Here is a 13,717-nt window from a genome sequence, read left to right as displayed (position 1 = left end):
TGTGTGACACCCTGCAGCAAGCTCCATGTTCACCCAAGTGTCACCAGTCCTTGGGCTGGGCTTCCCCTCGTTGTCACAAGTATGGTTTTAACCTTCAATTTTTTGAACAGCTGTCCGTGTGTGACAAGGAGACAATATCTCTGCAGCTTCGACTGCCAAAAGGCCGTCGTGTACATGCATCGCACAAGGCGTACCCGATTTCTGCTGCCATGTTGATAGCTTCAGGGCAAAGATCTTTCTTTTGTGTGCAGTTTGTGTTTTTTTTTTCATTTACTGATCCCATTTACTGAAGAATGGGAAGGAAGTAGTCTGAGGAAATCAGGTTTAAAATCATTCATATACTGAGGGAATTTTGTACAGAGGCTGGTTGGGTGGGTAGGAATGGGCTGTTCTGCTAAATCTGTAAATTTTATTAAATAGGTTTCCAATAAAATTGGATGTACAAGGAAATGATTTATTGTTGTCCAACAGTGAGTAGAAGAAACTCTTGACTCCAGACTGTACAATGCGATTTTTGGAAGACTTTTAAATTACACTTGTATTTTGACTGAAGAATTAATGATTTTGTATTCTTCCTTAGTATATCTTGGACTATGTTTCCTTTTCTCTGTATTTTTTTTTCCAGACTGCTACGGGAACAGTGGATCAGAGCCAAATACGAACGAAAAGAATTCATTCACAGCGAGAAGCAGGAGCCTTATTCTGCAGGTAGCAAAAGACACTGTCAGCAGATAAGTTTTTTGATGTCCAGCATAATTTTTTTTTTGTGTCTCCATTTATATGTTCTTTATATTGATTATTACTTGTATGTCAATAAGGAGGAGGAGAAAGTGTGGTCTTTTGGGAAAGATCCCTCCTGACATTCTCTGTATTTGATTTGGAATATTGGGGATTGGGAATATTTTAATACCTGATGGAAATAAATCAGTTCTCATGAGTCTTTCTGTTGACTTCTGTGGGCTGTTCACCAACTGCAAGTCAGATAAAGTACCAGTGAGTTCGTTTCTTGTAGCAGGAGGCATGAAGCTGGGTTGAAATGGAGATAAGGGTGTTTGTCTCATCGAGGTGACTTTTGCTTTGGAAAGATGAAGTAGGATTAGTGTGGTTTGGTTAATGGTAGGTAAGTGTGCCAGGTCCCCTGCTCTTCCTGGATCTCTTGTTACTGTCTTTCCACAATACTTCAAGTGTTGTCAGTGGGACGTGGTCTCCTCGTAGTATAATAAACACACAGCATTTTGCAATTGCAAAGACCCGGCACGTGTGACAGGGCTCGTTTCAGCACGCCCAGCGCGATGGGCAGAGTGACGGTGGCGTCGCAGAGGGTGGGTTGGTAGAGCAGGGAGTGGGGTGGTTTTCTTGCAGAAGGACAGGATCTGAAGAGGAGACGCAGGGCTTGACTGTATTCGTTGTGTGGCTGCACCAGTGTAAGGATCAGCATAAAAGTGCATGAAACTAGCTGGGTATTTCTTTGCTATATGTAAGTGGCATTTAATTTATTCTGCATATTAAGCAGTTGACACCAGCTATGTGCTTGGATGACTCTGGGATAATTTTATTAGCAAAGACCATGTTACAGATGAAAGGTTAAAATATTATTTTCATGCTGCTTTTCAAGACTAATAATAAGCAGGTAGCTCCAGCAGTTTGCTGTTATTAAAACCACAATTAAAATCTTATCTCATACATTCTCAATTTATGTTTAGAGCATTTCTGCTCTGCTATGTTGTATACATGAGGTGTGCACGTAGTGTGTGTGGGGTTTCCATATTCATATATTACACTGTGCACATTTTTATTTTAGATTTTCAAAGCAGTCTGCTGCAGTTGGACATTTTCTATTAACAATAAATAGGTTGATTCCTTAGATAATTTTGGAATATATCTGCCAGTGTGTGTATAACGTTCACCCAGGAATAATGTTTCCAATTTGTACCGTGCAACTTCTACATACAAAAGCTTGGATTCAACTAGGTCCTTCAGGCAAATGCCGAATTTTAAGCACATGATTAGTCCTTTCGACTCCAAGAAGAGCGTGTACCTGGTTAAAGTGAAGTAGATGCTTCAGTGCTGTGTGGGAAGAAGGGCAGCGTGTTCTGAGCTCTCTGAAAAATATTACAGGAAGAGTTCAAATGGGAGTTTATTTTTGCTGCGTATTTTGTAGTTGTTCTTCAGTAATGTGGCTGCATGATATTGAACTGTATGGTGAAGCGATAGGGTTTTCTCCCCTCTCTTCGAAGTTCAAAAGCCATTAAATGCAGAATAGAAGAGAAGGAGGTAAGCCGTTTTAAATGAGCAGTGTTCTCGGGAGGAGGAAAGGAGGGGAAGGGAAGGCAGGCTAGTGGGCATCTTGTAGGTTGTGTCTGAGGGCTTTTAGGTTGTGTATTGTCTTTGAGAATTGTACCATCGTTAAAATCCAGGGTAGGAGGCGTGCAAATGACCCGTGCAACCACAATGTCATTTGTTGATTCTTCTGAGCAGTAAATTCAAAGGGGACCTTTGGCCAGGTGGTTCCTCCTTGGGATGACCAGGTTGGTGTTACAGCGAAACAAAGCTGGGGGGACCTACCAAACTTGCAGAGCCGACTTCTCCCTTCTGCTGAACCGTAACAGCCCCAGGTGTGGTTGCATGCCCATACTTCACCTCGTGCCAAACGGTGCTGCTTCTTCTGGACTGCATGGTGTAACCCAGTCGATGATGCTGTTTTCAACTCTTGGGCTGTTACGGTGAGAGCTGGTTGTTTCCCAGGGCTGTGTCTTGAGAAGGGGGTCCAGGGAAAATCCTGTGTACTGTAGGAAAGCAGCATGCTGGAGATCATAAAATCATTTAGGTTGGAAAAAACCCTAAGATCGAGTCCAGCCATTAACCTAACATTACCAAGTCCACCACTAAACCATCTCCCTAACAGAGATGTTCCCGTGTGTGATGGGACAGTTCCTGTATCTCTTGGGTGAAATGGGGGTGTTTCATCATTGTGTTGTATGCGGTGCTGGACCACCAGTTTGCCCAGCTGGTATAAACTGATGCCATCAAAGCAGATATGAACCACACCATCCATGGGCCCTCTGAGACAGGCTGGAGCTTGGTGCTTGCAGAAGCAACGCCACGCGTCCCAGCTCTACCCTTCTAGCTGCTTGTGGGGGTTGATACAGCTTAGTGGTCACAGCAGCAGCTCGGAGGATGCAGCCAATGTGGGGTGGACCTCCTGTGCCTGATTATGCTGGGCTCAGCAGGGCTGGGAACTGCAGAGGATCTGGGCTGTTGCTTTCCACTAATGACCTCCTGAACTGCCTGTGAACGCACCGAGGTGGGACTGACACAAGGACGCCCTCCTGCCCACTCCACATCCAGCTTGTGTCTCACTTGAATGTATATGTATCTCTTTTTCTTTCTAACGCTGTCTTAGACTGATTTTTCTTGCCATTCTGAATCCCCTGGAGAGGTGTTAGATCACCAATTTCTAAGCATGAAACATTTTGTTGCTAATAGAGACGTCGGTATCCATTTTCTTATGTTTGTTGGAAGATTTAATTCCATTTTCCAATCCCAGGGGCAATTTTGCATTCTGATATTTGTTCAATAATTGCATAAAAAATACAAAAATGCTATCTTTGAATAGTTTTGAGCAACATCCTTTTCCAGGCAGCCTGACGAAACCCTGGTCAGAAATTCAATGTCTTTCAGAAAATCCTTTGGGGAGAGACTGTCTGGAGCCTGTAGATGCCAAGCAGAAGCTATCACAGCCAAACTGACAGACTTAGGAGAAATGAGTCTCAGGACCGGAGTGTCAGATGTGCAGGTCAGAGATGAGATGGTCATGCAAGGAAGCCTGGCAGCAGGATGCAGCAAACTCTTCAGCTGATGGTGAAGAGTATAAATGAGAGGCAGTGTGGGATGCAAAGGCAACAGCTGCCCCAGAAGGTCTTGCATAGCCCCCGAAATGAGGAGAAATGTCTGCCTCGTGAGATACAGAGCAATGCAAGGTAGCAGAACCAGAACTGGGAAACAAAGACGCTTTGCACGTGCAGAAATCCCCGGTGTGGGCATTGCTGAGCATTGAAACCAGCTCTGGAGCCTCATCCCAGTGAGGAACCGTGGCTGTAGATCCATGGATCTTAGTTCAGTCCCTGCATCAGATGTCCCCTCTCGGGGATGTGCTGTTATATGTGTAGTCACAGCTGCTTCCCTTTGATAGAAGATTGCAGTAGAAATTCCTGTAAGGGAATTTTTAGAGAGTTTCTCGCTCCCCCAGGAAGCCTTGGAGCACAAGCCCATGCGCTATTCACAGCTTTCAGCTCCTCTACCCCCGGTTAGTTTTTCAAACTCTGATGGTTTCATTCTTCCGAAAGAGCCGTCGTTAATGAGTGTGTTAACGCCATTGATTTTAGTGTGAGGAGTCAGTTTGAGTTCAGATAGTGCAGGGAGATTAGTAAAGCAGTGATTAAATGCTTCGGTGATCTGCTATCGATTCTTAGATACACCCGTTTATACATTTGAGCTCTTAATTCAGCTGTAGTATGAGAGCTAAATAATTTGTTCGCCCTAGCTGGACTTTATGAAGCAAAACATTATTTATTACACCCCAGCAATCCCGACTAACACCATGGTCTGTGTCCCTTCCGCTAGCGAAGCGTTTGTTGCACGACAGCACAGAATAATACCAGTTTTAGGACCCTCACATTAATGTGTTTCAGGTTGGCTTTTATCCCTTCTGATAAATGAACTGGCTAAATTACTGTCAGCCTCCAGCTAATTATCCCTTTTAACGGAGTTTAATGGGGCACGGGTGCTGAATTCTCCTAGAAGCGGAGGATGGTGGTAATTGCTGTCAAAGTCCAGACCTGGATCTCAAGGCAATTGAAAGGTTTGATAATCTTTAAAAAGATTTTGAGCAATTTTAGAAAGCTTGGACATTTTACCCCACTGTTGATAGGCAGCAGCAACAGCACCACTTCCCAAAAGTCCCGCTGAAAGTTAATCCATTTGGGTGCTTCTATTCCTCTTAATCAAATCGATTTATTTCAGCCAAGGGAGACATCGAGGAAGCAAAAGGGAACAGTGTTTGAAGAGCAGGAGCGCTATAATATTATAAACTGGTCAAGCTGCAGCTGCTCTAATGCATCTCAGGCCACAGACAAGAGAGAAGAGAATGGGACGTGCAGATGGCCAAGAGAGAGCAAAAGGGAGTCATTTACTCCTGTGAATTTGGCTTTGGCTCCTGATGGACCCGTCTCGTTACCGCTGGGATGAAGGGAGGAATCCTGGTGCCCTGGGATGAGCTGAAGCCTGGGAGGAGTTGTGGGCAGGGATAACACATCTTCCTGGCTTGGCTTTAACATTAGCACCTGAAGTGGGAGAGCTCTTAACACCAGGTGTTTAATCTCTTAATGCCTGTCAGGAGAAAATGGCTTAACTTCATCGTTAGGACCGTGAAGGCACCTGTCCATGGGATGGACGTGGCTGGTGCAGTCGGAGAGAGCTGATGGGCATCTCCAGCAACAGACAGAGATGCCGGGCTGTGCAAAAGCAGTTGCCACCCTTTCCTTGAAAGCATTGCCCGAGGTAGTTCAACAATGATGTATGTGCTCTTAGACCAGGGCGTAGGTGTTTTCCAGCACAATGTGCTTTCCAGTGAGGCACGGGCTAAACTGGGCACAAACAGCAGCAGCATCAAGTGCAGCTTTCTGCTACTTTACCACGAATGCTGCCTTCTTGTGTTTCCTATAAATAGGCCAGTAAATCCTGTTGCTGTTAATTTATCAGATGATGGAAGAGCAGGCAGGAATAGAAGATTCACAATAGGGTCTAGCTGATAAATAGTGCTGCTACCAGCTCTGCACGCCAGTACGATTCCCTTGCAGTAGGACTGGGGAACAGCAGTTTTCCCTTGCTCATGGCTGATGCTCTTGCGTATCTTTCATGTTGAGACATTTGGTTCCCAAGGGCATTCTGCATGGGAATGCATCGTTTGCAAGGGAGAAGGATAATAAATGCCAACAAGCATCACTGCTTTCATTCTTTAGTCATGGGAGGTTGGAGCTCCTCAGCTGATGTTAAATTGTCATAAGTCCCATAAAAAACGGTGGAGAAATTCAGATATACACCAGCTGAAGATTTAAACCCTGTCCTTCAGGGTGAAAGTTGGAAGAGTCTGATTATTTAATTGGTAGTTACATAGCTGGGTGGGATGGCCTGTTGGACTGCAGGGAAAGATGATATAGTGTTACTGCAACCTTGGGTGGCCTGAGAGCTTCCATTGGAGCAACTGAGAAAGCTAGAAGATAAGGCAAGATTTTGGGTATTTTAGCCAAGTCAAAGGTGATGGGGGCTTTAGCCTCTGTTGGCTTGTATTCCTATATTTATAGCACTTTAGATCTTATTGTCATTATTCAGGTGAGCTCTAGGTTTACCCAGGGTAGTTCAAGTGTAGCAGTTGTATGAAGGTGCCTATTTGCTTGTACTATCTTCTGTCAACACCCCAAAGTTTACTTGGCTCATGTGTTGTTTTGTATTCATCTGCAAATACGATGGCAAAATAAATTACGAAACATGAAAGAATACCGTAAAATAGTAAAATCTGTTAATATTCACTTTCCGTTCCATGTGGCTGTTGGATAGTCTGGGCAGCAGCCTGAATTAATTTTCCCCTGCACTTGCACAGTTGGAAGGAGTTCTGACTGCAAAGCACTGGAGAAAATGCACGGGACATAAATACGTTCTTTCTCCATGTGAGAAAGACACCCTTATTAGTTCAGTCTGACCTGCAGTGATGTAACGCAGTTTATTTTGGGCCTGATCAGACAAAGCGGTGAGCAGCGTTGCAGTTAAAACCCAATTATTTTAACTGACAGACCTCATCCTCTGCTGTCTCTCACCCTGTTTCAGCTCGCTAGCGGGGAGCTACGAGTGTCAGAGCAACGCCAGCTCTGCCGTGTGTTTTTTCACAACTTCAGAAGCAAAGCTCCTCTCTCGTGCTGCATAAGCTGTTGAATTACAGGGCTGAGCAGCACCTGGAGAACGAACCACGCTAATGGCAACCTGAAAGGGCACGGGTTTTATTGCACATCAGACAGCCCGTAGCACCAGACAACCAGAGCAAAGAAATTAAGCCTTGGCTTGATTTGTCATTTGCTAAGATGTTGATGCACATGGTCTTTAAGGAGATGCTCATGCAGAAGGGAGTGTGGAGCCGTACGTGAACCCACACCGTCCCCTTTGCTTTGAGGCACTCGCTGTAAAACGCGGCGGTGGATGTGGCACAGGGGCGAGGAGGGTCGGTTGTATGGTGTCAGTGGGATGATGGGTGGCTGGGGGCAGGTGGTGTCTTCTGGGCTGTGGCTGTTTGCGAAAAGAGAGGATGAGAGCACAGAGGGAAGGAAGGAGGTGGGAGACCACAGGGTTGCAGCTATGCAGAACTGCGGCAAAGGGAAGGTGATCAGGAATTTCCGTGTAAAACACTTTTTGTCCTTTTTCATCAGAATTTTTTGCAAGAAATGGCCAATCAGTGAATTCACAACTTCTCTAATGCAATTAGAGAATTAAAAAACTTATTATTTGCCCACTTTTCGTTTTTAGGCGAGGAAAAAAGTGCATAGAAAATTTCAGAAAGTCAAATTGCTGACACGAGAAGTGTCCAGTCTAATGGTTTGGGTTTTTTGTGAATCGTGATGTGTTAAGAGTTTCTGAGAGGTTGACTTATTTCTGTTATATTCTTTAGTCTTTCAGAAAAACACTCCCTCTTCTCTGGCCAGTAGCACTCCCTCCTCACAGCTATTAGCAGAGCACAGGCTGGGGGGGTGGGAAGGGGAGCTGGGGAGAGGAGAAGACTTTGCGGGGGACGAGGGCTGCATCATGGCAAGATGGGCTTGGGTGCAGTTCAGTTTGTTTGTGCTACTGCCTGCTCGGATGGGATGTGGTGCTGAGGATGGGTTGTGCCTATTAGCCAGGAGCAGAGGAGGTGAGAGCCCATCCCAGCCCTACAGGGATGTGGTGATGCTCCAATTTTGAGAGGGTCGGTCTTCAGGAAGACTGGAAGCACATCTCCCATCGTTGTCATTGTGGATGGTGGCTCTCTGCCTTAGGAAAACTAGGACTTTCACCTGATATATTTGGTATTACAGCTGTTTGGAGCAACCCAAAAGAGTGCATGGAGCAATGGCCAGTTAAATGCTGTGCTTTGGGGCTAGCAGAGCCTGCTGTGTGCCTGGTGTGGGACTACATCCCCTCACCCTGCAAGAGGAGGGGGCTCCTTGCTGGGCCCGCAGGCTCTGGAGAAAAGACCATCTTCTGTGCAGTCAGCAAGATTTTTATGCTGCAAAAAGTAGTGAAAGAGAGCACGCTGCTCAGTGGAGAGGTGTTTTCTCCAGCATCCTTTCACCTACACATACTTGCCTGCGCCAATAAATCACCGCCCTGCAGTACAGCCTTCTCAGGCTTGGCTGCAGCTCCCTTGCAGGGAAGGACGGTTGAAGCGAAACAGAAATTGCTGCTGGTGAAAAAGGGTTAAAGAAAGAGACATCTGCAAAGTCTCCGTTCAGGGCCCTGTAGTGGTATCAAGGTCGTGGCAGCAGGTTGTTCCCGGGTTTGGGCTTCCGTGAGAGGTGTAAGAGACATGAAGGTGTTTTGGGTTTTTTTTTCCTGCCCTATTTCTGCCTTGGCTGGTGTGAATCTGCATTGCTCCATCAACACTTGTGCTGGTTTGTGCTGTCTGAAAGCCTCGGTGTGGGAGATTGCTCCCTTCCGTTGGACCTGCTGCGTGGTCGGAGCATCGCACCATGGGTGGTGAGGTGCCCTTCCTCGTGCAAGCCCTGGCAATGTCTGATGAAATGGTGCTGTGGGAACAGCTCAGTACAGATGACACAAAGCTGTTGTGCGAAACCACCTCCTTGTAAGCGAGAAGTGCTGTAGGTGCTTCCTGCAGCATCCTTTCACTGCTGACGAGACAAGCCTGTTAAAAAAAATAGTCGAATCGAAACTCTATTCTTGCAAAGGCGTTATCAGCTAAACAGAGAACTGCTTTCAGCACTGGGGATGATTTGAGCCAGCTCATACGTGTGGTCAGGATGGCAGCCAGCTGCCATCTCAGCTTCTCTATACAGACCAGTGTGAAAATTATTTCATCGCCATTTTTTCCCCAAATGCAACCCACATCCTTGGCTGATGTTCCTGTTTGTATTTCCGCTAGCGCCAGGGTAGCTCTCCTGACTTTTCCCAGATGAGGATCTGCGGGTGGTCGTGGTGATGCTGTGCTAAGCACCGTACAAAGGCAAAGCAGACGGCAGTACGGTTGAGTGTAAGGTAAGAGCAGGCAGGTGCCAGCCCCTTGGAGAAAAAGGAGGCAGTGCACCGCTACAGGGGTGGTTCTGCAAAAAGCAGGGATGAGGCTGACTTTTGAGCATGTAAATTATCCTATTGCTTTATAAGCAAGAAGGAGTAGAGCCTTCAACAATTATGGGGAGCTACGTCTGGCTGAAATTGTCCAAGATGCTGAAAAGCCAGAGGGGGAGATGGATGGGCAATACTTTGGTTCCTTAGGAAACGGAGCTCAGGAGAGCTAAAAGAGAAACTGCATATTAAAAGCAACCATTTCTAAGCTTATCAGTAACAACTCGCCAGGCTTTGACCAGACGCTGTGGGAGAGGGTGGTGGTGCAGAACGAGGTCACCCCTTGGCAGCAGAGCCTTGCGAGGCACGGGGTGCAGCGCTGCGTGCAGGAGCATCCCGCCGCCTTTCGGGGGTGGGATGGGGGCGGTTGGCTGGTTTGGGTTTGGTGTGTGTCTGAAATAATGTACCATCATTTCCACGCTGTGCCTGAACGCCGGCGTGGCTGCTGGAACGAGGGTGGGTGTACCTGGCGACGGTGTGGGGCAATGCTCCACCTCTCTTGTATGACTGACAAGGTATATAAATACTTTAGATTCTGCCCAACACACACCTTTCCACCTTCTCTCCCTTCCCCCAGTCTCTTACCTGCTTACAACATCTCCTCGTGATAAAAGTAGCGTCTCTCTGCCTGCCCTTTGCTCGAGGGGCTGCGGCACAAACCTGGGGGACAACTCCGAGGAGCGTTCAATCCTGGAGCAGATCCGCTAACTAACGTGACTGGCTTTGCAATAGCAGCTCGGAGCTGTTTGTAATTGGGCCATAAGCACTTTGTTAAGAAAAATCGGTTTACAATCCCTGCTACCTGTTTGGTCTTTTGAGCAGCAGAGAAATCTCTGCAATGATTTGTATTAATATGCCCAAAGTCCTCCCCAAAATCTGTTGATGGCTATGGAGGCGTTTCTGGTGACAGCAGTGAGATTTGAGATGTCAGTCTATAAACATTAAGTTACATTAGACTGTGAATACCAGAATAAAAGTTTTAGAGCAACATAATGCTGCAAAATTATAAGTTGCCTTTAAAGCCCAGCCTGCATTGTGTCTGTAAAGTGAATGGTATCATACAAATAAAGAGTTTATTTTCCCCTCATTCTTTTTTTTTTTTTCTGGCCAGTTTCCCATAATGCCAGTGACTTTCCTCTTGATTTACACCATATATAGAAATACAGAAAAACCTAATTATAACTGGCTCCTCTGACATTTTTTGAGTTGAACTTCTGAAAACACTGGCTGCATCTGTAATCTCAATCCAAAGATCTGAGTTCAGGAGTTTCTGTGAGTGTAAATCTCTATATAACTTCAATGCACACGCGGCTGATGGGCAAACAGAGCTGTCAAATGCTCTAGCAGGCCTTGATCTTAGTCCATAGAGAGGAATTTTCAATATAAAGAAATCAGTTAATTTATTTCTACTTATTAGCCTCAAAGAGGAGTTGCCGCTTTGCTCCAACTGCTTTTAATGTCACTGTTATCTGATGCTAGTTGTAAAACGGATTAAATCCTCTTCTGATGCTTGAAAGGCTCAAGTATTAGAGCTGGGCTTTGAGAGAAGCTCCAGGATTTTCTGCTGCCGTCCCTCTTTGATGGGAAGCGTTTGTTTTCATGATGCAGGGCTGCAGCGTGCGTCGGGAAGATGTGACTGGCACGAGATCTGCGAAGCGTCCCTCACTGTGAGGTGCTTTTGGTACCGTCGTCTTAGCCCCTCTCTCCCACCTCTGTAAGCAGATGCTTCATAGGCCTATAGATGGAAATAAGAAAATAATAGTAGTGCAGCTAAAAAGCAGCAAAAATCAGGGTAGCTCGGTATTTTGTTGTAAATTCGTGCAGGCTTTTGCGAAGCAGAGATTCAGACATGAAGAAGGAGATGTTTTGTGGTAGGAAGTCGTGACACCAGTTTCTTGCAGCGTGTGCTGGTGCTCGGCGTGCGTGCTAGGATTGCATCACTGGTGTCTTCTGTTAAATCATGGTTTCCAGTAAATTCCCAGCAGCAGGTTCCGGTATTTGGCTGAACCAAAGCACCAGGTTTGACCCTTACTGGATTTCAGCAAAATTGTGTTACAAATCCCCGTGCTCGATCCTGCCCTTGTCTGTAAGCTCTTGGCTGCTTGGTCCCAAACTCTGGCTGCTTTTTCCCTCTCCCCAGCCGAAACCACGAGCAATTCTCTGCTTGATACTGGTAACCCTGCGCAGTTTGTGCCCGCACCCTGAAGCGAGCCGAAGATGCGCAGGTGGAGGAGACCTCAGAAGGTGGCTGGATTTGTGTCTGAACAAGGAGCCGAGAGCACAGGGATGTTGCTCCTCTTTGGCACGGAACCGCTGCCCCGCCTCAATATCCCGGAGTATAAAATGATTTGGCACCGCAGCCTGCGGCGCACAAGGACCGCACCAGGGTATTGGGCTTCATGGTGGAGTTTTGCAGCCTGCCGCGAGCCTGGTGCTGCGCAGCTCTGCCCATGCAGCTCTCGTGGTCGTTGGAGCAGCGGGGAGTGTGGCGAGGGGGGTGGTGAGGGAGGACAGGCTCAGTGGCAGTGGGGCTCTAGCCCTCTCCAAAAAGGATGCAAACCTCATCGCTGTTTGCCTTTCCAGGGAGCGTAAGGGTGTTTTTGCATTTCAAGGGTGCGTGAGAGCATTATGTGCAGATTGCATCCAGTGCTCTGGGTGCTGTACGGATGCACTGATAAAGCAGCCCTGGTCCAGAGAGGTTGTAATCGAAGAGCGTTTAGCAGAGAGGTGGGTCTGTGAGTGTCCGGATGGAAACTGCCAACCCTGCAGACCTCCCGACCCAGAATCAGGTTACTGGAGGCTGGCAGGCTGTTGTCAGGAGGGAGTTAAAGCACGAGCATCCCTCCAGCGAGCAACCTTGCCGGGCACAGAAACCTCCTTCTCATGCTGCCGGAGTCACAGAGAGGGCTTCTGTTTCCCGGGCACTGACATCAGCCTCCGGCCGGGACGTGAGTGACACCGGGAGCCAGGCTCGGCGGGCGCTGGTCCCCGGGAGCTCTCCCGCAGCCGGAGAGAGCTGTTAGACATCTCACTTCTCATGGAGACGATGCCTTTTCAGAGCACATGTTTCTCCTGGGTTGAACGCCGCTCGATGTGCCTCGCTCGGTGGGTCTGAGCCCCTGCGGCTCGGTCCTTGCCGATGCAGCTGCCTGGCACGTGGCAGCTGCCGTGGCTGCAGCCCCGGGAGCAGGGCAGGGCGCGATGACCCCACGGGTGGGTGCCAGGTCTGGTGTCTGCACTCATGCACCAGCACTTGTGCCGTGGACTTTGGATGCGGAAAAAGGGGAATAAGGGCTGGGCTTCTTTTTTTTCCCCCCTAAATTTTTGTCTAATGGGGAGGATGAAAGGGTCTGGAAAAAATTGAAATAGAGAAAAGAGGAAACCCTATGGAAAAGCATGTTCAGCTGAAGCAGACAGGACACCATTTGCTGATGCTCAGTCTCCTTTTCATGTCTTTCCAGTATAATCCTGGAATTACTGTAATTGTGGAATTACAGTTTAACATTACACAACTCCCTGTCAGGACTTGCTCCAAGAAACCTTTCCCCATCCTCTCCTTGGAGGTTTGAGGGAAATGTAGTCATCGCTTTAAAACAAATGACTACTTCTTCTTCCCTGGTGTGCCCCGACATCGCTCCTGCAGGAAGCGGATGGTGGGGGGGTGATGCTGTCCAGGTCACCTCTCCTGCTCTCTGCAGCCTCATCCAGAGCAGACTGAAAACTCACGCAACAGCCTGTCTCCAGGGTGAGTAAATATTGAGCCAAATGACCTTGGAAGGAAAACCCACTCAAGAACCCAGCAGCAGATATAATCCCCAGGTGAACTAATGGCATCTGCTGCAGCATCAGCCATGGGTCCAGGCAAGGTGGTGGAGAAAACGAGTCCTCCTGGAGAGCTGTCTGCAGTGGGTCCTGCTCAGCCCTCGCTCCATATAGCAATTACGCAATATGAAGGATTTAAACCTCAAACAAGGACTTTGCTGCAGTAAAGACAAGGCTCATCAAAGACCTGTTTAACAAAGTAAACTCAGGAGGAGGAGGCAAAGAGAGATCACAGTGTGTTTGTCTTACTATCATTTTTTCTCCTGCAAGGGGAGCAGGCCTGTGACAGGGACTCGCACGTGGCATCGTTCCCGTGCCAGGATGCGCTGACGTTTCAGCAGGGTGGGTGTCATATGACTGGGACCCGGAGCAGCCTTTCAGTGCCTTCCAGTAGCATTTGGAAGTGCGGATTCAGACTCTCTGCAGCCCCTCCGAAAGAGTAACGCCGCCTCCTGAGGCTCCGTTAAAATCAAACGAAGTTGTTGCCCCGTTTCCCAGCCTCGCTAAGGAGATG

General features: G+C 47.5%; 1 protein-coding gene across 1 annotated transcript in view; it reads left to right on the top strand.

Annotated features, from left to right (window-relative positions):
- The window catches only part of ADAP1 (ArfGAP with dual PH domains 1), a 58,779-nt gene that overhangs the window by 21,256 nt on the left and 23,806 nt on the right, over positions 1-13,717 (top strand). Inside the window, exon 4 of the mRNA XM_086622113.1 lies at positions 626-708. Coding sequence (XP_086478239.1) covers positions 626-708 — 83 coding nt within the window. The remainder of the gene's footprint in view (positions 1-625; positions 709-13,717) is intronic.

The sequence above is a fragment of the Tauraco erythrolophus genome, chromosome 17, assembly GCF_009769465.1.
Source record: "Tauraco erythrolophus isolate bTauEry1 chromosome 17, bTauEry1.pri, whole genome shotgun sequence".
In the NCBI taxonomy this organism is placed as follows: Eukaryota; Metazoa; Chordata; class Aves; order Musophagiformes; family Musophagidae; genus Tauraco; species Tauraco erythrolophus.
The sequence above is the reverse complement of the archived record's forward strand: the minus strand, read 5'-3'. Positions and strand labels throughout refer to the sequence as shown.